This window comes from Hermetia illucens, chromosome 4 (assembly GCF_905115235.1).
Source record: "Hermetia illucens chromosome 4, iHerIll2.2.curated.20191125, whole genome shotgun sequence".
Lineage (NCBI taxonomy): Eukaryota > Metazoa > Arthropoda > Insecta > Diptera > Stratiomyidae > Hermetia > Hermetia illucens.
Genome location: NC_051852.1, coordinates 126,064,049 through 126,087,953, shown reverse-complemented (window position 1 = coordinate 126,087,953; position 23,905 = coordinate 126,064,049). Strand labels below are relative to the sequence as shown.

Here is a 23,905-nt window from a genome sequence, read left to right as displayed (position 1 = left end):
GCTAGGTGTAGGGTTGAAGAGCTGCCTTCCTTCGTGAGCGCTACGGGCTTACTTTGAAGATTTAAGCCGACTCGACTTTGTCTCATTGCTGTTATCACACCAGTCGTGGTCTTAGGAGCTTATGTCATCAAAACGGCGCACAACAGCGGTAGTTGGGCTCCTCGGAGTGGCCACTGATACCTATTATTTCTCATAACAATATTTACTGTTTAAATGTATATCACTATTAGAGAAATAAAATTAAAATCAAATCCTTGCCTACCTGTTTAAACGCGGGGAGAAAATTTTGTCATATTCAAGTTGTTTGCCTACATTTCATGCAATAATTTTCTGAAGAAGTAAATTTGAGTTGATTATGAAAGAACCTTTAGCCCTTCAGTACACGAAATTCAAATATGAAAGTGATTGTAATTATCAGAAGGTCGACATATTATAACAAGGGGACATAAAAAAACCCAAAATCATTATTCGCTGTTTGTTAATGACTTTAAACCCAATCACCCAACCGTTACGGCAGCAAGTGTTTGAAATTTCTACCGAAAACTCATCCATCAGGTAAACCAAAACAACGTCTGCACAAATTCGGAGTCATTAAAATGCCATAACAACAATTCGACAATCCAATTTCGAATCTCACGTCTGGCCCTGCTTATTGGCAGTCTGCTTTCTGCCCGTCTGCTGTGTTATCGCTTTGTCTGTATTGTGTCTGGCGGAGCAGTGTCTGCGCTGGTTTGCAGAGTGAAGGTGACGGTATGTAAAGCAAAAAGGAAGAGAAACACAAAAGTTGCAAATTGCCAAGAAAATTGTAAACAACAATGAAATGGCTAACGACCGTGTCGGTGCTCGAGTTGTCGTCTTCGCTGTCGGCATTATAGTGATTCAAGGCTGAGTGGCCGATAGCCGGCGATAATAAAAACCGAGCAATTAGCGTCGTAGGGCGTCGCAATTTCGCAAATTCCTGAGCTCATAGTCAGGAGACGGAGAGGTGATTTGTAGTGTTTTCGGGAGTCGAGTTTTACACCGCTAGCTAGCGTGCAACGTCTGGAAGTCGCGACCTGAAAGCCTAATTTCGTGGCTCGTCAGATTCCCTTCTGGGCGCCTGGGGAGGATGGCTCTTTTGCGGCTGGCCAGGTAATTTCATTACGTTCAATTGTTGGTGTCTGCAGCTATTTTTGGACTTGCTCATGTCTTTATTTATTTCGCTCTTAGTCGGTCAATTGATTATTTCCTTCGTCCATTGTGTGGGGGCGGCGCACTGAGGCCGTGGGAAGTCATTGCCCTTAGCGCTCTACGGCAGTTCTTGTTGTGCGTGAACTAGAGATTAAAGGAATGTTGTTGTCGCTGCTTAAGTGGACATCGCGAACGAGTCATTTAAAGGCATTTCATAGACCATCCGGCCCGGATCATAATTTGCATGTGTTTGTAAAGCGGTCCATCTTCGTTTGGGGATTTCCTGGAAAAGGGATAGCAACCTACAAAAAATGACCCGGGATTTCTAATGACGATTTTCTTTCTGAATCATTCATCGCCGTACCGAGGAGGCCTCATTTATAAAATTGCTAACCCCTTTGCCAACCTAAGGGTGGCTTGGGTACATTCTTTGTTATTTTAGCCAGAAGAAAGCAATCAATCAAATTATTGTATTGCATGATTTCCTTTGCAAGGAAATGGGTGGTACTGAGCACCAACAGTACACGGGAAATGCCGTGTTCACGGCAGGCATAGTGTGTAATTATTTCTCTGTGTCCTTAGGAGGTCAGTGGACTCGAGAAATGTCTTACGTTCGCTGAGGCCAACTACCCAATTCAATAGATTTCTTTGGTTACTACGAAAACGGACGTTACATTTGTAATAACGCAGAATAATAAACGAAATCCGAATTACTATAAATAACGGAAAAGAAAAATAGACTTTAAAAACGTATTTTTAAAAACTTTTCATTATTCCTATTTCCTTACTAGAAAATGGTTGAATATTCTCGCTTTTATTGTAAATTGATAGTTACAGCTTACAATAGATATGATGATATAAATATACCGGCATGGTGACGGTCTACGATGTAGTAAAACCAATTCGCCCAAAAATAAACAAGAATAAAACGAAAGTTGTAATAAAAACGAGAAAAAAGAGGCCCCCCCGGGCAAAAAGTGACGTCAAATGAGGATAGTCTCGAATAAGTCGATCGTTTTATGTACTTAGGTAGTAATTTGTGCATGAGGACGGGGCTGCGCAAAAATTCAATCGAAGGAAGATTGACATTGTTTCTAGGCGATATTCCGGATTACTGATACCTCTTCTTGCCTTCAGCCTTTGTTCCGTTCATTTTATTTTATCAAATGCCTGATATGAGTGCAATCTCGAGGTTTTTAAATCCCCATCCAGCGTATCAAGCCACCGTTGTTCCGGCCGGCCCTTTGGTCGTTTGCCATCGACTTCGATGTTCAGAACAATAATCTTCGCAAGTGAATTCTCGTTAGCGCGAATTACGTGACCATACCATCGAAGATACCTCTCGCAGCTTTTCCACGATCGGCGCAATCCCATATCGATCGCGGATATCTTCATTTCGGATGTGATCAAAACGTGTCACGTCACTAGCCCAATGCAACATCTTTGTCCCCATTACAGCAAAACGTTGTTCATTGTCTTTTATAGTCAACCAACATTCATAACCATAGAGAGCGACAGGGGCGGGCAACATTGCGGTAAATTTTAGATTTGAGACGTTCGTTGATACGTCGATCACAAAGAACATCAGTTGTAGAACGCCTCTTCATCCAGGTTGCGTTACTACGTGAAGCAATTTCGTAAGGCAGTTCTCCATTGGTTAATAGCATTGACCCGAGATATTTAAATCACTCAGCTCTGGGCAGGACACAGGCGGTGACAGTGATTGTGCCCGTTTCATGGGGATCGATCGTCAAATTTTTTTTTTTTTTTTTTTTTCAGGTTGAATTTGAGATCGTGTTGCATGAGGCGATCATTCCATTTTTGAGCAAGTTGCTCGAGATCATTTTTAATAAACCTTATTAAAATCGGTTTATTGTCTGTCTGTTCGTCTTTTTTTTGACTGGGGGAAATCCATCATGGGTACGCATCTGGAATCTAGGACAGGCATGCCGGACTCTTACCGACTAAAACTTCCCATATTTTCTCCACACTCTCCCCGCGGGACAACCGTTCCTGTATTGCTTCGCGGGGCTGTTCAGTTCTTGTTGTTCACTCTAAAGGAGCTCCTACCGCTTTGCGTGGCGTTAATTGCAGTAGTGTTCAATATATGTCTTCGCTGTACTTCTGCTGCTTTCAGCTGCTGGTGGATCGGTTTCACCATTGCAACTACCGCGGCCAATGCTGTATTTAATTGCACCATGTACCTTATCAGATTTTCCACCGTTAAACGGGTATTTAGCTCAAGCTTTCTCCTTGAGCTTCTAAATCTTGGGTGGGCTAAGAAAAACGTGTTCTGCATTTTCGGTTGCATCGGGCGATTCATCTAGACCGAACCTATAGAGGTAATTCCTGCATCCACCGTTTCCGGTTAAGAACTGAGTCAGATCGTAACTCGTATCATCGTGGCTCCGTATAGTACATATCCTTATGTTTGGGATAAGTCTGTGTGTCCACCGGCCATTCCCCGCCTGGTCCCATGTTGTGTGCCATGCAACCAATGACGGCATACGGTCACTTTACTCGCTCGCTTTCTGATTTTCGTAAAGACGACTTGCCTCATTGGTTAGAATATCTACCGGGATCATCCCCGCAATCACGCATGTCGCCTCATAATCGATATGCAGCTTAAACCTGTTTGCGATTTTCTCCGATTTTTATCGAAGACGCCCACATTTGTGCCGCGTATAAAAGTACAGAGCTGACAACTCGCTATAAGAATAATCGTCGACTGTGCTTTGGGCCGCCTACATTTGGAAGCATCCTTACCAATGTTGAGCCGATAGTCGCCGCTTTCTTCCCAGTAAGCTTTAAGTAGGGTTTATAGCTCAGCTTGGAGTCAAATATTACTCCCAGGTATTTCAGTGATGGCTGAGAGCTAACAACATGTCCCCGATGCAAATTTCAACAGTTTTCTATTTCCACCGCTTTGTAAACGGCACCAACTCCCTCCTGTGTTCGGCAAGCTCCAGCCCGTGGTCTTTAAGCCAAGACTTGGTCGTCCGTATAGTCTCATTCGCATATATCTGTACTTCGTCAGGGTGATTGGATGTTATGACCACTCCAATGTCATCTGCGATTCCAACGATACTGGCTTGTTTAGCTACTGGAAGCTGCGAAACTCCTGCGATTATTACCTACATCTTCGACCCTTCGTCCGTATCATAAAGTAGCGTGCGCTGTCGGAAGTAATCGAAGATTATATTTAATATATATTTTGGTGTTTGTGCCGCGATGAGTGCTTCGATGATATGTTTCCATCTGGCAGAATTGAACGCGGTCAAGAGTCACCAGTGCGCAGTATTTCTCTTCGTTTTTTTTCTGGTTAGTTAAGAAACCAGTTTGGTAGCATCAACCGCTGACCGAGCCTTCCGGAAGCCGAATTGCCTATTCGATAAATAACCGCCACTATCAGTTAATGGATATAGCCGGTTATAGATTATCCGCTCGACGACCTTGCCTATTGTATGCAGAAGACAAATAGGTCTATAGGATGGTGGTTCATCTATCGGCTTACATGTCTTCGGGATCAATACAAGCTTTTGTATTTTCCACTCTGCCGGATCCTTGTTTTAGGCAGTCTGTAAATACCCGTGCAAACATCGCTCCACCGTTCAAATGAGTTCACTTTATGGTGATATTGATGAATTGATGTATACGAATGACGTCATGTATGGCTTAGAGTGCAATAAATTCACATGAAACACAAAATTTCACCTTTTGAAACAGTTGGATTTCCTTCAAACTTCCCAGAACTATGGCTTAAATTATTCCTTATAAAGGTGCCAGATTTTGTACCAATAGGATGAACTTAACTCTCCACTGGGCACCGCACCAGGCGCGCAAGTTTTACCAACAAGTCAGCAGGATGAAGCCTTATACACGTCGATGCTCATCCTGCTGAGACAAAGAGGGAAATCTGATTTCCGACAGAATGGGCATATTGGACCGATGGGTTGAGTACTTTGATGAGCTACTGAACAACCAGAAAATCAGCGGTCCCGCCAACTGAAGATGACGGACAAATACTGCCACCATCAACTATAAGAGAAACATTCCGTGCGATTCATCGGCTAAATCATAAGTCGCCAGGAGCCGATGGAATTACAGCCGAATTGGTTAAATATGGAGGCGATCAGTTACACCAAGTGGTTCATCAACTTGTGCTCAAGATATGGGACAGCGAATCAATGCCTGACGATTGGAAACGAGGCATTATCTGTCTCATACATAAAAAGGGAGATATCACAAAGTGCAGCAATTATAGAGATATCACGTTCCTGAGTACTATCTATAAAACATTCTCCGCTATCTTGCTAGGCCGGATAGCCCCATACGCCTAGAACATCATTGGCCCATACCAAAGAGGCTTCACTCCAGGCAAATCAGCAACAGATTAGATTTTCTTTTCGCGGCAAGCGATGGAAAAACTATTGGAATATGGACATCAGTTGCACTACCTTCGACTTTAAAACCGCCTATGACAGCATAGCCAGGATTAAATTTTACACGGCCATGAGACAATTCGGTATCCCGACGAAATTGATAAGACTGACTAGGCTGACCCTGACCAATGTGCGAGGTCAGATAAAAGCAACAGGAACACTCTCAAGACCATTCGACAGCAACAACGGTCTACGACAAGGGGATGCCCTATCATGCGTCCTCTTTAACCTGGCTCTCGAGAAAGTGATTTCTGACGCTGAGGTAAATGTAAGAGGTACGATCCTCTTTAAGTCCACCCCACTACTGGCCCATACTGATAATATCGACATCATAGGAAGAACGACCCGAGACGTACAAACTGGCTTCATCCAGATCGATTAGGCGGCGCAAGATCATGGGCTGCACATTAATGAAGGCAAGACGTCAGCACCGAAAACCAACCAACCAAACAACATCAAACTGCACGGGTCAAACGGGAAGAATAAAGATAGGAGACTGCAACTTTAAGACCGTTGATAATTTCGCCTATCTAGGGCCGAAAATCACAACAGATAACAGCTACGATGATGAAATCCGCGCACGGTTGTTGGCAGCCAATAGAGCCAATTTCAGCTTACAAAAACCTCCGCTCGAAACGTCTCACCATAGGGTCAAAGCTCTTACCGTACAAGACAATGATGTTGCCAGTCCTCATGTATTCCTCGGAGACTTGGGTTCTTAGTAAGAAGAATTGTGAACTCTTGGCCGTGTTCGAGAGAAGAATCCTCCGAAGAATTTTTGGCCCCCTACATGAGGATGGACAATTACGTAGCCTACATAACGACGAAATCTATGAGCGATACCATGACCGTGGTTGTGGATAAAATCCGGCTCAATAGGTTACGGTGGGCGGGTCACTTAATCCGTATGGATGAGGATGATCATACCCGGAAAGTCTATAAGGGCAATATCTATGGTAGAAAAAGAAGACGAGGCAGACCCTGCCTGAGATGGAGCGATGGCGTAGGTCAGGACGCCAGATAGCTTTTAGGGATATCGAATTGGTGAACCTCGGCGCAAAACCGGGATGTCTGGAGTTTCTTATTAAAGCAGGCCTAGACCAGGATACTAGTCTGGGTGGACGCATGTCGCCAAGTATTTATTGGAACGGGATGTATTTTGAGGCATAGATTTTGTATAAATGCATCACTGATATTTCTTAGATTTTTTGTTTGGATAGATTCTGAGAACGAGACCTGCTGCATTTTTTTGGACTCATTTTTGAGCCCTCACTTCCTTATGTTTCACCCAATATCAAAAATATGCTTCGAAAAGTACTAATCGAGCCCTTTCATTTGAAAAAATGGAAAAAAATTTGCACCCTCTCTCGGATGTATGAGGCCCCTTCAACTCAAAGGAAAATGGCGCAGCTTGCTATATGTAAAAGGATTCACAGACCACACATTTTGTTCCACACAGAAACTTATTTTTCTATAAAATTATTAACAGTTAAATAAGTAAAAAAAAGTCTTAGTTCATTTTTCATAATGAAAACAAAAGTATATTCTGGACGAACTATATATGACTGGAAGCATCTAAGAGATAACGGAATGTTTCTCAGTATTAGAAATTTTGGAGGTTTCTCAGTAACAGAAATTTTGATCTATACCTGAAGACATAATTTGGACGAAAGTAACTTTGATCTTCTGAAAAAATTGCTAATAATCATAGCAACTTAAATGATTATTACAATTTTCGATTTATTGCTTATGTTGGTTCTGAGTGTTGACCAACTATAAAAGGCAATGAACAGCGTCTTGCGGTAATGGAGACGAAGATACTGTGTTGGACTAGTGGCGTGACACGTTTTGATCACATCCGAAATGAGGATATCCGCGATCGTTATGGGGTTGCATCGATCATGGAAAAATTGCGAGAAAGGCGTCTTCGATGATATGGTCACGAAATTGGTGCTAACGAGAATTCACTTGCCAAGATTGGTCTGAACATCGAAGTCGAGGGTAAACGACCAAAAGGCAGGCCGAAACAACAGTGGTTTGATACGCTGGATGGAGATTTAAAAGCCTCGAGATTGCACTCAGATCAGGCATTCAATAGAGCCAAATGGCGAAACCAATCACGACGAGCCGACCCCGCTTGTGAACAGGACAAAGGCTAAAGAAAAAGAAGATTTATTGCTTTTGTTTTATTAATCAAAACTTGAATTTTATAGTCAGTTTATACTTATGAAACATACTTTAGAGTACTTTAACTGTAATGCATTGGCTCCTCGAATTAATGACCTCCACAGCATTAAAAATTAGTGTCAATGCTTTGAAATATGATTGACACCTAGAATAGGAAACGGTTTCGACATTGATGAAGACACCGACCGTTCTGGGTAGTGGCGGTCTGCTTTAGAGATATGAGTACATACTTGGCACAAAAATCATATAAACGTCCAGCCGGCAGTAGCATAACCAAATGACCGCATAATAGAATAACAATGTAAATGCAATGCGTCGATAATGCATAGAACTAGATATCTTACGTGCTACAAAAGTTCGAGGCTCCACATTTCCCTGTGCAAAATAAAACAACATCATTTTCCTCAGGACATTTTTCCAAAACACACAATCATAGGTTTATTTTTAAGAATATATCCGTTAGTTTCATCTAAAGCTTTCTCTACAATATTGAACTCATCCCCAACACTATTGAAGGTAACGAACGCTTGTCCCTTCATCTTCCCGAAAAGCATTAATTTAATACTAATATCCCCATCGCTTGCTACGTATCTCCTGTAAATCTGTCTGAGGTCATCTTCGCTCGTATCTTTGCTTAGATTCTTAATATACAACTTGTTCGACTTCTCACCTCGCTGATAATTCTTGAACACAGGCAGATCCTTCCATTGGCTTTCAGGAATTTTGTTCAAACTCAACTCGACACCAATCAACGGAATCACGTCGGGGCTTCCTTCAGCCTGGACTGTTGCATTTTCGACATTCTCATGATGTACGCTAGTGTCTTCTTTAGGTAGCGTAACAGCAGAAACGTTGAGGGAAATTTTCCGGTTCAAATTGCGGACGTCGCCTTCAAAGACCTCTTCCAGCCTCTCTTCTTTCCGGGAGGCAGTCGGGGGATGTTTTTCATGCAATTGTGAAGAAATGATTTTCCGTACTTTTGATTTAATCACGGCATTGTCAATCTCTGGTTGTCGTTTCTTCCTTACTCGAACTTTGGTGTGCTCTTCATCAGATTCTAATTCGGATTCGTCACTTGCAAGAAGTTTTTCTGATTCGGGTTTATCGGTTTGTGTTTGTGCATCGCAGGGTTCGCCGGGCGGCACGAAAGGTCGAATCAGTGGCAGAAAAGGAGGCTCAAGATTCATCCGATTCATTAAATGTAAAACTTGATAGTAGAATTTGACGTTTGTTAGCAAAGCTATGGAGATACTGTCGAGGATTGTCCGGTTGATTGGAGGATAATTGTACTTGAGGTACGGCGGAGGAGGCTGCTCGAATCCATGCGGAATACTTGTCGCGTACAAATGCTTTAAGATTTCAGGCACTTGTGGTGATTGCTTAGGTTGTTCACTTTCTTGAGAGATCGCCGACTGCTTTCGTAGCCCCAAATATTCGACAGAAAGTATTCGTCCGAAAAATTCACTCTGGTGTAAACTTTGCAGTGCGAATGTGGCGCTTCTTTCATCCAGAAAATGAAGAACGGCACGACACCTTCCATAACTCCTCACGGCTGCTACGTTGAATCGATTTTTGAGCACATCTTTAATATCTTGCGTGATATTGGGAATATTTTTCACTAATAATTGCGTTTGCTCCATTGTACACAACCGAATACTTTACATTAGACTGGGTGAGGTTAGGATTTTGTTATGACTTTTCTGTGCTTATCAATGCTCACGACTGTGAAGTTGGCAGATTGAATAGTATTTGGCGGTAAGTATAGCGGTTGAATTTGAATTGAGATTTAATTTCTCAGATTCATTTATTGAGCAAAGAAAAGAAATACATGCGTGGTACAAGAAGAATAATACCTTAAAAGCTCACGCGTGACTAATTAAGTATGTTACGCTAACCTACGGAAATATCCGGCCTAGCCGGTTACATGGTATAAAGTGAAAAGTTGATGCATGCCAATGTTCATTTGACATAACGTGTGCTTAAACCTAAGAATAATTTAAGCCTTACAACTAAACAAACATAACATAAAATAATACTCCGTATTGGAAAGCAAGAAAATTGGAGTTTTTCGGCACCAGTGGACAGGATTGATCGACGGGTTTGGAGTAAAGTGCAGTCCTTTCTCAATGGCGGTTTCAATCTGAGAAAGGGCTACCTTTTACTTGATTTGGACCTGTGCAAGGACAGTGACCAAAGGCGGGAGGGCTATGGGATTGCGGGGATGTATTGTGGAGCCTAATTGGAGAAGGAGGGCCCTTAATTTAGGGCAGAAGTTAAGGGGGTCATCCCGTTTGAAAGCCATTTTTTTCGCCTTTTTTGGAAATTTTTTGTGGAGAAGTGGATAAAGATACGAATACGAATTTTTCTCCATATATTTATTAGTATCTCGAGCAGGCGTACCATTTTTCCAGCCCGATAGCATTGTTCATTATTGAAATGCAGAGCAGTTTACCCGTCCGTCTCCAAAAAAGGTGTTTTTCTACTGCCACGCTAGAGGGCGCTGTGCTCATCTTAAAGAAAAAATGTAAACGGCGTTTTAACGTACAGACTTAACTACAGTCCGGAAACTAGGATAATTAAAAAATATTAAAAACTAAATTTTTGGCATCGCCTTAAACTTTTCTTTGTGAATTAATAAAAAAAAAACTACTGAATGAATCGCAATTATCCTAGTTTGCGGACCGTAGAAATATGTTTTGAACAAGTTGTGAAAATTTCAAAGAATTTCGTTGCATCGATTTTGGGCTATGGTGGCAGCAGATTTTCAATATGCAGTTTCGAGGAAAACGCATTTAAAAAGTAGAATGTGATTTTTAACCATAAAATCTTAACTGATCATTAATCTGCTATACATAGTCCATAAACCTTAGGTTTCTTCGAGGAATACATATACAGCCTTGGCTTCAATTCTTGTCCTTTTAGTGAAGTCATTCGAACGTCGTTCCGACCGATAAATGCGCGCTTTATTACGGCGATCGACATAAATTTGGCATGTGACTTATTACGTTTTTAACACTATAATATCCGAACGACTCTGAATTTCAAAAGAGAAATTCGACCCCTCGGATCCGACACATGAGATGACCCCCTTAATGATTACAGATATCACATATTGTACAGGCTAATTAATGTTGATTGTCTTAATCTGGACAAGGTAAAGAAAAATAATGAAAAGTGATCTACACCTGCGCGAGTTTTGGTAAAAGGAGGAGATGAAGCTGGGAGGGGCTGCGTGATGATTTAGAAGAGAATTACTGTCCGAGAGGAGAGCCAGCCCTGACACGTGGTCCTCTGCTCGCGTAACAATGCATTGCGTTTAGCGAGATTTTTTATCAGTGCGTTAGGGTGGGACGGCCACTTTTTCAGCCTGACGCATGACAGCTTGATCATGTGCGAAATCATGGGGCAAACCCCGGAGAGGTGGTACAGGAGAGAGAATTTTGTGAAATTTTAGGTTTGGCCTTCTGTATTTGGCCGTGCATTTCTTGAGTATCGTCTTTTCTAAGCGTTGGAGGGCTTCTGCTACGTTTGGAGACATGGTAGCCCATGCTGGGAAACCATAGGTCAGGATTGAACCAATAAAAGTTTTGTATGATGGCATGGAACAGACCTGGAATGGGAGGAGGTTTTTTAAGGCCTTAGAAGCATTGGCAATAGCAGATCTGACGTGAGGGTTGGATTTAAGTTTGCTGTTGTTGGTTTCGGCTTGAGCGTGTGGTTGGCAATGTGTAAATGCAGGTTTTTGCTTTCTGACACTGTGCACCAGTTGCAGTTTCCGCTGGGGTTTCTGAAGCAAATAACCTCAGACTTAAGGGAATTAACGGTGAGGGCCCACCAAGTGAAATAAGTGATGACCCTATTGGTTAGGAGAGAGAGAGAGAGAGGCTAGTGCGGGCCTGAGATCGCTTACATAGAGGATGGTGTCATCAGCGAAGACGATCCCTCCTGATGCGGGTGAACCATTGTCGTTGGGGGAAAAGGATGGTTGAGGGGTTTGAGTTGCTGTTGTCGTTGGGGATAAGTTTACGGGAGGGAGGGGAATATCGTGGAGGAAGATGTTAGAAAGTTTGGGGCCTAGAACAGATCCCTGAGGACTCCTGATTTTACCGGGAAGTCGATGTAGCGAAGTCCATCGAAACGCACTGGCAAGTTCTGTGTAAGATGAAGTCTTCAGGGATTCTGAATAAGGGAAGGGGACAATTGGGCTGAATCAGTTTGTAGAACAAGTCCTCTTTCCAAACTGAATCAAATGTCTTTTCGAGGTCTAAAGCGCAGGCTATGGTGGTCTTGCAGATACAAGATTGCCTGCTCGGTGGATCTGAGGTTTTCAAAGCAAAATTGATTAAGTGGAATGATAGGCGAGTAGTGTCTGTTGAGGTGAGTTAGTAGGATACGTTCGAAAATTTTTTCTAATATTGAAAAGAAGAGAGATAGACCGCATATCTTTGAGATCGTCCGAAGACCCCTTCTTAGGGGTAGGTATGAGGAGGTCTGATTTCCATGATACCGAGAAGTTCAGACAGTTGTTGAAGAGGGTGGCGAGACTTTCACTGATGGTGGACGCACACTTCCGCAGGACAAAGTTAAAGATGTCGTCGGGGCCCGAAGATTCTTTATTGTTGGACCGGGAGATTGCAACTTCGACTTCTTCTATGGACGTAAAGAAGGAGGCAAATGGGCCTGTTTTGACTCTATTAGCCGGGCAACTGGGGGAAAAGGGACAAAGGTAAGACCCTTCCAAGCTCAACCTTTAATGGCGACCACCGAGTCCCAGATGGGGTCCGCTGACGATTTGGCTCTGAATAAGTGGCTGAAATAGTCTACGCAAGCGGGTATTTTTACCTCAGGGCAGTGAATCTGGAGGTTACCTATTTTTATCGGGATGTAGTTGACGTTAATATAAAAATTTTTTCTTCCAACCAATCGTTTAATTATTGAGAAAACTTGTAGGCCAGGTTTGAGGGATTTGAGGAGTTTCTTGTAAGATGCATTCAGTTCGGACCGAATAGCTCCATTGATTTTGTTGGACAGGTCTTTGGTGATCTCGTAGAGGAGACGATAGTCAGCGTTGCATCTGTTCCGTAACCGATGAAATAATCGTTTCCTACGCTGCAGAAGTCTGTTTCTATTGCGCAATAAGAGGGGAGTTGAGGGGGAAAGGCACCCGTATTTGTAGTAATCAGGTTCTTTAACTGGAGCGTGTTTGTCAATTGTAGTTTCGAAGGCAGAGTTTACTTTCCGGATGAATGTATCTAGTTCAACATTAGAGTGGACACACGATTTGTCCAGGGGAGGGCCCAGCGCACTGGCTAAGTCACGTTGGAAATCGTCCCAGTTTGTCAGATTGAAGAATCTGCATTTATGCGGCTGGTGGGGTTAAAGAGAGAATTTGCTGTAGATGCAGAGAGAGGCTGAGGGCATGATGGTCGGAGTCAGCTGCCGAAGAGGCGCAGCTAGTGACACATGCTGAGAGATTGGATGAGATTATAAAGTCGTATAGGAAAGAAGACCCACGAGGAAAGATGGCACTCCTGCGTTAATATGTCCACGCTAAGGAATGGGCCTGCCTGAAACCAATCGAAGAGCACTTTGCCTTTTTCTTTGTTAACCCATGCCACATGATACGTGGCTCGCGTTGAGGTCACCGCCGAGGATGAAGGCTTCGAAACTGGTCGCGATTGCCCAGAGTTCGACCAGAATGGGAATGAGGTGATGACCTGTGCCGCCCGGGAAGTAGAGAGAGTCGATTAGGACTCGGTGGTTGCCTCCACCCCTAACAGGAAGTCTGACCACTGCTAACAGGCAGTTTGAAGCCAATGCAACCGATGGGATGTTATTTGTTCCCGCTTTGACTAGTATGGCTGTGCGTCTTGTTCAATTATTCAATTTTTTTTAATGTTGGTGGTTGGTGCATATCCTGCACATATTCATTAGGAATTCGGAATTCTTATCAAATTGAAAACTTGTTTTTAGTTTTTCCTTATGAGTTTATTTCTTACTGGTTAGAAAGTGTTAAAAGTTGGACTTCAAAGAGGGGTCTGATGTGGTCAGCGATGCTGTTTTTCCTTGATACCATGATTTTTCTACTGCCCTGGTGGTAGTACGCCGAAAAAATTAATGAAATTCCTTGAATATCTAAGTAGATGACCTCTACTTACTTTCTCACCAAGTCTTGGACCTCGTTGGTCAGATGAGTCTAAATTTCGGGAAGAGGGTAAAAAAATCGGGCAGAAGTTATAAACTGCTTTAGTATAGATCCGATCACCACGATAGCAGCAAGTTATTCCTTTGGTATCTTAGTACTTTCTTTTTGGGCTTTTTTTTCCTCACGTATAAGTTGTTGCTTTACTGCTCTCTTCGAACGTCCCCCGATCCCACTGAGTTCCATTTTCATTATCAAAGGTCAGAGAGTAGTCACGCTACCCAATCCAACTGGTATATCATTCTCCGGGAATGGCCTGTCGTGTTGCCTATTTTTCTATCCGTTCGTTGTTTCTCGTTTTGAGTCACGACTCTTTCCATTCCATTCCCAATATTTACTATTTATATATCCCCGTTGCATCTGCTTCCCTTTCTTAATTCACTGCTTGTTCTATCTGTCCGTCTTTCCACTTTTTCTAGTCATTTCCTTACATCATTCTTATCGATAGTTGATGTGTTCGTATTATTCATACCGATATTTTCGTTTGATATGTGTGACCCTTTCATATTTACTTTGCCGATCGTTCAGGTGAATCCCCCCGTCTTCATCGGAAATTGCGCCGTGGTTCGTGTTCGTGCTCGTTTCTGTAGCGGTTTTGGAAAATTTCCGATGTTGCGGTAGTTTATTGCGTATCGAATCGTTTTCCTTGTGAATGTTTCGTAGTGTCGTCATTATTCACAGCGTGGTTTGATCGTGTTTAATCCTTTTTAAGGTTTTGTGCCCGCTTAGAATTTCATTTCATGTATATTGTTGCGGTGGAGTTTTGTTATCATTGTTATCCTTGCGATCCGTGTAGTGCTTTCTCGGTGCTTTGTACTGGAATTGTTCATTATCCTGGTTAGTTACGGTTTATACTTGTGGTTCGTAGTGCGGCTTGCCTTAATATATATAAAAAAAAATTGGAAAAATTGATTTTCCCGCCGACTTCATTCGTTGTTTGTTTGGCTCATATTCTCGAATATAGTGTTATTATAAGAAAAGGAACTATAAAGGCTATTGCCTCAAAATTTTACATACTTCTCTATTGAGTCCTTAAAATTAAAGTTTTGTGGTTACAAAAAATAAAAAACAAAAGGGTTATCACAGTATTCAATAGCATGCCAAAAGAATGAATCGCGCGTGATAGTACCTAGGTTTTCCAAGTAGTCTGTAACACAGGGTTCTATCGGAAGTCACCTTAATGCTTAGCCCTTTCATAAAGATTGCAACCTCGCATTTGGGGAGTATCTCACAGAATGCAATAATAATAATAAGCGAGTTAAAAGTAGTGGCGTCACACGTTTAGATCACATCCGAAATGAGGATATCCGCGATCGTTATGGGGTTGCACCGATCGTGGAAAAGTTGCGAGAGAGGCGTCTTCGATGGTATGGTCACGCAATTCGTGCAAACAAGAATTCACTTGCAAAGATTGGTTTGAACATCGAAGTCGATGGTAAACGACCAAAAGGCAGACCTAAACAACGGTGGCTTGATACGCTGGATGGGGATTTGAAAGCCTCGAGATTGCACCCAGATCAGGCATCCGATAGAGCCAAATGGCGAAGCCGATCACGACGAGCCGACCCCGCTTGTGAACGGGACAAAGGCTGAAGAAAAAGAAGAAGAAGAAGCGAGTTAAAAATTTATGGAGGAGAAGGGGCAGGTTTCCCTTTTCAAAGCAGTTGAAAACACAGATACTAGACAGCTACCCCACTCCCCCTTGCCCCTCAAGGGGGAAATCAGTGCGAGTACACACGATTTCAAATTGTTTTGCCCTTGAGCATGAGCGAGATGTACCGAAAACCCGATCAGTTGTGTTTGACATACCGCCCGGACTTGTCAATGCATTGGTGAGATTGGCAAGTTTTTGCTTATGTATAAATGAATACGTGAAACAACTTTTTGCTATATGGGTGAGCACGCTGTAGTACCAGAATAGCAAAAGCTCACCGATCTCTCTCTTACCAATACGATTTGACGAAGATTATGCCTTTTCCTTGTTTAGCGTCTCTAATGTGTACAGATAAGCTTCTGCAAGTACATTTGCAAGTCGGGTCATTTTTGTAAGGATACTGCCTATAGTAGATCTACTGTGGTTGAAAACTCATGGCGGTCATGTCCCTCACTTAAAAAAATACGACGGCTCAGTGTTTTTTTTATATCATCGTGATTGCGAGTTTTCATCGGCTGGGAAGAGGGGACCCCTGCTCTTCGCATAAACTTCTCGCTTCTTCTTCAGATGGGGTTGAAAATTCAACCTATGCCAATACTATAATATAATATGTTTGACAAAATTAGGATATTTTAAGATATATTTACTTGAATTTGAGTACTTGTTGCTTGTGGATAAGTGCTCAGTTCTTAACAGTGCTTCATGAGACCCAACTTATGTGAAGAGGATAGCTAGGGACAACACCTAGCACAACTCATAGATAAGGAGAGAATGGTGAATCATTTATTGCTTAGCTACGAATGCAATTTTATTATTTACAAAGCTATTACATAATTAGGAAGAAGAGTAACGATAAAGCTTCAGAAAGAAAACTGACGGGTAGGTATCCATGGCCGTTCCAAATTAGCACTATGGTGCATCGTTTTGATGCTACAAAATCCTAAGATCGTGATTGTTGTGGGAAGAACAAATGGAACAAGATCCAACCGGCTGAAATTGCCGGAGTTAGCCCGTAGCATTTACGCTCCCCCAATCTGCAACTAGAGATCTCAATGAATCGTTTGCCTAGCGTCCGCAGCCTGACTAATTAGAGCTGACCAATTGCGAGGGAAGTACCTGAGCGTTTCTCCCCCGTTTGCGCAGCTTTAGCAGCAATGTGAATTGCAGAATATGCCCAGTCTGGAGGCATGGTGCCTTATGCAGACCCCGTGCAAACCGCCGTGATCCTTTACGCATGTGCACGCGTCTGACAGAAAACTGCTGGTGAAACTTCCTCATCTGAAGTCAGCGGCTCCTACGAGTATGTTTCGCCCTTGACAGTGACTAGGTCGCCAATTGCGTCCACCGAAAGCTGCCAAGGGCAGAGCCCCGTCTGGCCAGTCCGTCAGCCCGCTCATTGCCCTCTAGTACCTAGGACCACCAACCCTTGACTTTGAGTATACCGTCGACTGTTCATTGCATCCTTGCACTGTCCGACCGGCCTGGAGGATTTGCCACTGAGCACAACGCCGCCTGGCTGTCGGTCAGAATGTTGTGTTATGATTGGGGCTCGGGTTATACCCAAGTACCGACAGACTTCGAGTATCGCCAGTAATTCTGCGTGGAATACACTGGCGAATCTTGCAACCTTGGTTTATTTTGCTTCGGAATGTGAAATTTGGGTGTCCTAGTCTTGGTAGTAAATAGCACCAACTATCTTTTGGTTGGGTTTATTCCGAGTCCGCAGCTCGCAGTCCACAGACACATTTCTCTTAGCGTTTCTTCTATGATTTCACTATAAGAGAGGGAAACATCTCGGACACCAATACAATCAAGTCGTCGGCATACGCCGCCCCCTTCGATCCCTTTCAGTCCAATTTGAGTAGGATTTCATCGATCCCTGTCAACCAATGCACCGTAAATTTGGCGCTACTCTGGGTGTTCTTCTGTTCACAGCTCTGATCAAGTGTTTACCTTGTAGATCACATTGGATTATCCTGGTTCTTAGCGCGGATACTATCCGATGTGTAAGACACCCCTCCAATCATATTCTGGTTAGAATTTTCTTAATAGCTTTGGTACAAACCACATCCAGGAAGGCAGTTAGTGTATATTGTTTTGATTGTAGCTCGACCGTGTTATCTGCCTCGTGAAGAGCAGTTTCTGTGGATTTTTATGCGGATGTGGATGTTAAGCTGATTTGTCTGAAGTTCTTTGGATTTGAATAGTCTTCTTCCCCAGGCTTAGGTATGTAGACTACCTTAACTTTCTGCCAAGAGGTAAGTACATAGCTCACAGCTAGACATTCTTGAAAAATATTTCTTAGAAGTTGATGTAAAGGCTCTATACCCTCCTTTGGCATCGCTGGATAGACAAAATCCACGCCAGGTGCTTTGATGTGTCCAAAGGATAGTATAACAGCTCTAGCACTTTCATTGGTAACAACCGCTTTTGCAGTGTTCCAGTTCACTTTGCAATGCTTACTTGTCGAAAAAGTGCAAGAATCGTCAACTTTCCCCCTTCGACTTCTCTCATTAGTTCTCCCGGATGATGTACTTCCAAGAGGATCTGTACTGACTCCAGTTTGGGCTTCGTGAAAGTACCATCCGATTTTCTAAGAGAGTTCAACTTGACCGACTCATCCCTTTTAAGACTGCACAGCCTGCAGGTCTCCCCTTCTTCCTTCTAAAGTAGTCTCGCTTCGAGCATTTTACGAGCATCTTATATTCACGCTGTTAATTCTGGAAGTTTAAAAAGTCTTCATTCTCATTGCTTTTACAAGCACGATTCAGAAGTCGTCTGTTTGATTTCCTGAGCCTATAGTTCTTGGTTCTATCATGAAACTCTATTACTGCTTTGGTCGTGGGAAACAGAACAAACCTCTTCGAAGCACTCAAAGTATTCGATTCGAACTTTCTAATTGATCTTCTATCTCTAAAGGAGTCTTTAATCGCCTAGGGAGCTGGATTTTGTTGCGAAGTAGTTCATTGAACGGAAACGGATGTGCAATCCGTTTTCCTAGGATTTCGCGCTTGTATTGCAGACTATTCGCCTGCAATAGTCAGACTAAATTCTAAGTAACGGTGATCTGAGAGTGATACTTCAACTAACACTCGTCAGTCTCTAATAAACTTTTAACGGTTTGGAAGTGCAGATTGTTAGGTCAAATACTTTACTTCTTGTTGGCTCGAGGAACTTTAGTCTTGATATGACTATCTCTAGTACTTGTTTTCGATTTGAAGCATAACATGTTTCTGTTGGCTTATAATACTTTCACGGTGGAAGCAATTGAAGATGAAAATCTTTTTTCGATGTAATTCTCACCCAAGCACTCTCTCGAATTTCATTAAGTTATATGTCTCCTGTTCACTCCTTTGAGGAAGAAAGTTGCCCCGAATCAAAGACAATGTAATCAATTTCCAACTTTATTATCTAAAACGGAACGCAATAAACTATTCAACAATGAAATTGAAATTATGAAACTGAAAAGTTCTTTATGGACTATCTCAAGTTCGTGTTCATTGAAAATCAAAATGTCAAATCACATTTTTCTTTTCATTTTTTTTTTCGACCCATCGAGGCCTACTCCGCCACAGAGAACGTACCAGCTCCGCGGGGCTGGCAGGAAATTCCTCTCACCGCGTTGTTCGTAGGTCGAGTAGGACGAAAGGCAAAACGGATCGTCGCGAGCCACAATGGCGGTTTTCAGCGTCCGGTGCCAACGCTTTAGCATCCCATTGGATTGCGGGTAGTATGCCGGGGTGCATCTTCTCGAGGAAATGCCAAGAGCGTAGCATCAGCCAGTTGTCGGGATTTATCAAGCACGCGGACAGCCTCTTCAGACTACATAATCTCTGGTGTGTGCTTTGTTTTGGGGTCAGACAAGTACCCGTTTAAAACGGACTGGTGTTGGACTTTGGGCAGGAAACGACGATAGAAGTTTAGCATGCCCAAGAACCTTCGCAAATCCTCCACGGTTTTCGGACCCGGGAAGCTTGAGATCGCTTGCAGCTTGTTTGGGCCGGGCTGTATTCCGTCAGGGGAAATGAAGTGGCCGAGGAATCTCACCTGTGTTTGAAGGAACTTGCATTTATCAACGTTTAGGACTAAACTGGCCTCAAGGAGACGTTGAAAATGCATTCGAGATGGGCTAAATGCTCAGACTCTGAGGAAGAAGCGACCAAAACATCGTTCAAGTATACGAAATAGAAGTCGAGGTTTCGCAGGACCGAATGAACCTTTGAAAGGTTTGCGCCGTATTGCACAACTCGAAAATCATCCGTGTGAACTCGAAGAGTCCAAAGGGTGTGCATATTGTCGTCTTTGGAATGTCTTCTGGAGCTACATGGATTTGGTGATAGGCCTTGGTTAAATCCAAGGTCGAAAAGCTGCGGCAGTTTGTGAGATGATGCGCAAAGTCGTGGATGAGCGGAATAGGATATCGGTCTGGAACAGTCTGTGCGTTTAGCCTTCTGTAATCCCCACAGGGGCACCATTCGCCATTTGATTTAGGGACCATATGGAGTGGGGAAGACCAACAGCTGTCCGAAGGTCGGCAGATACCCTGTTGCATAAGTTGTTCGAACTCTTTCCGTGCAATAGCCAGCTTCTGGGGTGATAGGGGACGCACCTTTGAGAAGATAGGGGAACCAATGATGCTTTACTGGTTTAGAGAGACTACATTATCGGTATTCGGGCTAAAGTTTTGGGGGAGTGCCCGAATACGAGCGTCAGTAATATCCTCCAAAAGTACGGAAAGATTGTTGTTGGGAAGAGATGAGATTCGGCCTGACGAATTAAGGTTGGTTGTGGAGTCTGTAAAGGACCTCTTTTGCAAGTCCACCAGCAACCCACAGTGACGCTGCTCTAATGGGAGGCACCTAAAATGGGAAAGCCGACATCCGCCAGGATGAATCGTCACGGGAACGTCCTACGCAAGCCAAGACTCACTTCTACTTGCCTGTACCCGTAGGGGTTAAAACGCGAGAAATTTGCCGCCGCAAGTTTCAAAGGTTGAGGAAATAGCCGATGATGCCGGGGTACGAGAAGTACTGAAACCTCCGCACTAGTATCTACAAGATAACTGCGCATGCTGAGAGGGTTATAAATTGTTAGGTGACGTGGTGCTGCGTTCTGGATGGCTGCTGCCAGAACCCGCCCGCGGACCTAGTTTTTGAGGTAGGCGTGAATTTACACGGGATCGTACACCTGGTGGCTTTTTCGCCGAATCTGCGATGGTACCAATAAATGCTTCAGCCCGTAGGTTGTCCTGACGACCTGCTACCCGATAGCCCCTTTCGAGCAGAAGACCGCGAGCGAGCTCTTCCATCAACTTGGTACTGTAAGTTGGCTGCAACTAGGTCCTGGGAACGAAAGCTTCAAGGAGTAGTTTTCTGCAGTGGCCTCTGTTAAGGATTGAAACTAATTGTTTTGCTTATTTGATTTTGTCTGATGGTTTCATTTGGCTTTGTATTCATAAATATGGAAAACAGACAATATTGTAATTATTCAGTAAATAATAATGAAGTAAAAGGAGCAGATGCCTTGTGAGGATGCCTCTAGTTCACATAGAATTCATCGGGCAAACAAGTTTTAATTTATTGACCCCAAAATAGTAGAAATTGATGGACTGAAACAAATAGTTCGACGAGCGTAAGCCACAACTGAAGCTCCAGGTTCATTGTTCGATTCGACTATTGAATTGTCTCCTTTTGAAGTCAGAAGCGGTAACACTAGGAGGACATTCACATTTCCTACCTTCTTGGATTGATGTTGTTGCGTGCATCATGAAATATTGAAATAAAACTGTTTGTAGTCTTTTCAAACCGATCCAATGGGACACACTTCTCTAGAGTTTATCTCCGAAATAACTGTAAATAAATATAATTAAAACTGTTATCAGTATTAATAGAAACAAAGGTATATTGGTGTGAACTTAATTGGGAGATATTCTTTGCATGCGGTGAGTAGTCCGTCGTAATTTTCGACACTTGCTGATACATTATTTTTAGTTACCAATAAGTCAATACATTTTCCATGAAAATAATTTGGTGATTTTCTCTATTACAGGCAACTGGGCCTTTTAGAAACGATTTACGTGGAAGGAACCGAACCAGTCAACTCTATGTCGTCATCATCAGATGCACCGCAACAGCGACCACAAATTGCGGTACAGCAATTCGACTATTTGATGATTATAGATTTTGAAGCAACATGCTGGGAAAATCAGGCACCACCCAGGTGGAGAGAATCCGAAATTATAGGTATGTTGCGTCCTTCAACCCTGCCATTCGGACTCCACTTCCTACTCTCAATCTTTTCAGAATTTCCGGCTGTTCTTCTCAATCTAAAAACAGGCAAAATAGAATCGGAATTCCAGAAATATGTTATGCCAATCGAATCGCCACGACTTAGTGAATTTTGCATACAGTTGACTGGTATCACACAGGACAAAGTCGACAATGGCATTCCACTCCAGACCGCGATCATGATCTTCCAGGAATGGTTACGTAAAGAAATTAAGGCGCATAATTTAGTATTACCGAAAATGTCTAAAGATAACAAATTAGGCAATTGTGCATTTGTAACATGGTCTGATTGGGATTTGGGATGTTGCCTGCAGAAGGAGTGTCGGCGAAAGCGCATTCGGAAGCCGCCGTACTTCAATCAATGGATCGATTTAAGATTGGTTTTTAGACAATGGTACAATTATAGACCATTAAACTTCAATGATGCTCTTGCTCATGTCGGCCTGATTTTTGAGGGTCGCGAACATTCCGGACTAGATGACTCACGAAATATTGCAAGACTTGCTTATAAAATGGCTCGAGACGGAGCTACGTTGGCAATAACTAAGGATCTTACACCGTTTGAACTGAATACGAATTTCATCATTTGAGGGATTTGGGTGTCGGGATCGTCGGAGTGAGCAGGGGCGTGATGCGAAACTGTTAATGTTGTTTTTGTTTTCGTTTTAAACTAGAAATGAAGGACTATTTGTTTGTTTGGTTACTTTGTTCGCTCATATACATTTAGACTACATATTATCAATCAAGAAATTACCAAAATCGACGAAAAGCTTTGAAAAGGCTCATTTTTGTGTAATATCATTTTAGTTTGTTTTGTGGTATTCAAACGCAATTTATTAGTTTGTTCCTCGAATTTTAATGTGCGGCTCCTTCTCAGCCGTTTAAAGTGTTCATTTTCATCAGAAATTGATATTGACTCATTCGCTTCTAGACAAACATCTACGTTTGTTTGGTCGGACAGAAAAGTGCAAGTAATCGCGTAAAACGTGGAACAAATAACGTCAGTGATCGCAATCACAATTACTTCTGGGCACACATCTTTGCACCACTTTTACTCTCGTATTAATATTATATGTGACAAACAAGAATCAACTATTCATAATGTCGTCTTTTGTATATTTTCATATTTTATACCAAAACTGTAGTTTGTAGCCCTTATGAAACATTTTTATACTGGCTTTTAAGGAAATAAGATATACATATTTCAAGCAACGATCGAATCGAACAACTGTGATTTATTCTTGTTAAGGAAGATGAATAATTATTTTTGTTTTGTCCGAAAGATTTTCTTTTAATTTTCAGTAGTGTTTAAAGTGTATACTCATGGAACCATCGATTTCGATGTTCAGACCAATCTTGGCAAGTGAATTCTCGTTAGCACAAATTGCGTGACCATACGCCTCTCTCGCAATTTTGCCACGATCGGTGCAACCCCACAACATTGTTTTACGTGAACACCTGTCTGGAAGACTTAATCCCACGGTCTTCTTAGGACACGGATTGATTTTGTGACCACAATCAAAGCCCCGCTGAGATAAGCAACAACGGTACCAGTCTATACCCAGGGCATGGCTTAGCATTCATACTGGAGGATGCAAGACATATCTAAATCTCTACCGAACTAAGAAGTACGGCACCCGTGTTGAAATGCAACACCACGCCGAGGCCCGAAGGTCTCTTCTCGTTTGAGCATAACTACAATCCCCATGAAACTCCCAAACAACCGAGCTGTACTCACATACAACGGGAGTTCACCCGAAGTATGAGAGTTCAGGAGCTATCCCGGTTCCCATGGTACCAGTATACTCCTGCTAAGGTTTCGTGACCAAATTGCTACATCAGGTGAGTCCCCGTGCAGATCTGAGCGCCCGGATTAGGCCTTTGGAGCATTCGCCCTGATTACGCCTTTGGAGCTTCGCCTACTGCATTACGGCCGGCAAGCCAAAGTGAGCCCAGCGTCTCC

The 23,905-nt window shown here is 42.8% G+C and overlaps 2 protein-coding genes across 5 annotated transcripts; one reads left to right on the top strand and one right to left on the bottom strand.

Moving 5' to 3' along the window:
- Positions 1-725: 725 nt before the first annotated feature.
- On the top strand, positions 726-23,167 carry LOC119654420 (ERI1 exoribonuclease 2). 4 transcript variants are annotated; one of them, XM_038059813.1, is made up of 3 exons: positions 726-750; positions 21,704-21,897; positions 21,958-23,167. In XM_038059813.1, exons 2-3 carry the CDS (start codon positions 21,759-21,761, stop codon positions 22,530-22,532), a joined length of 714 nt encoding a protein of 237 aa, XP_037915741.1. In that variant the 5' UTR covers positions 726-750; positions 21,704-21,758; the 3' UTR covers positions 22,533-23,167. The 4 variants fall into 4 exon arrangements, with proteins under 4 accessions (XP_037915741.1, XP_037915738.1, XP_037915740.1 ...); XM_038059810.1 differs by lacking the exon at positions 726-750 and adding an exon at positions 757-1,131; XM_038059812.1 differs by lacking the exon at positions 726-750 and adding an exon at positions 14,703-14,838.
- Positions 7,855-9,460, bottom strand: LOC119654419 (RNA-binding region-containing protein 3). The gene has a single exon (XM_038059809.1). The coding sequence runs from the start codon at positions 9,437-9,439 to the stop codon at positions 8,204-8,206; it is 1,236 nt and encodes a 411-aa protein (XP_037915737.1). The 5' UTR covers positions 9,440-9,460; the 3' UTR covers positions 7,855-8,203.
- Positions 23,168-23,905: the final 738 nt, after the last annotated feature.

Excerpts from the sequence above, each read along its gene's own strand:
- LOC119654420 (XM_038059810.1), top strand. The coding sequence starts at position 1,109 with ATGGCTCTTTTGCGGCTGGCCAG. Across the intron at positions 1,132-21,703 it reads GCTCTTTTGCGGCTGGCCAG|GCAACTGGGCCTTTTAGAAA; the intron begins GTAATTTCATTA and ends TCTCTATTACAG. Across the intron at positions 21,898-21,957 it reads GAGAGAATCCGAAATTATAG|AATTTCCGGCTGTTCTTCTC; the intron begins GTATGTTGCGTC and ends CAATCTTTTCAG.
- LOC119654419 (XM_038059809.1), bottom strand. The coding sequence starts at position 9,439 with ATGGAGCAAACGCAATTATTAGTGAAAAATATTCCCAATATCACGCAA.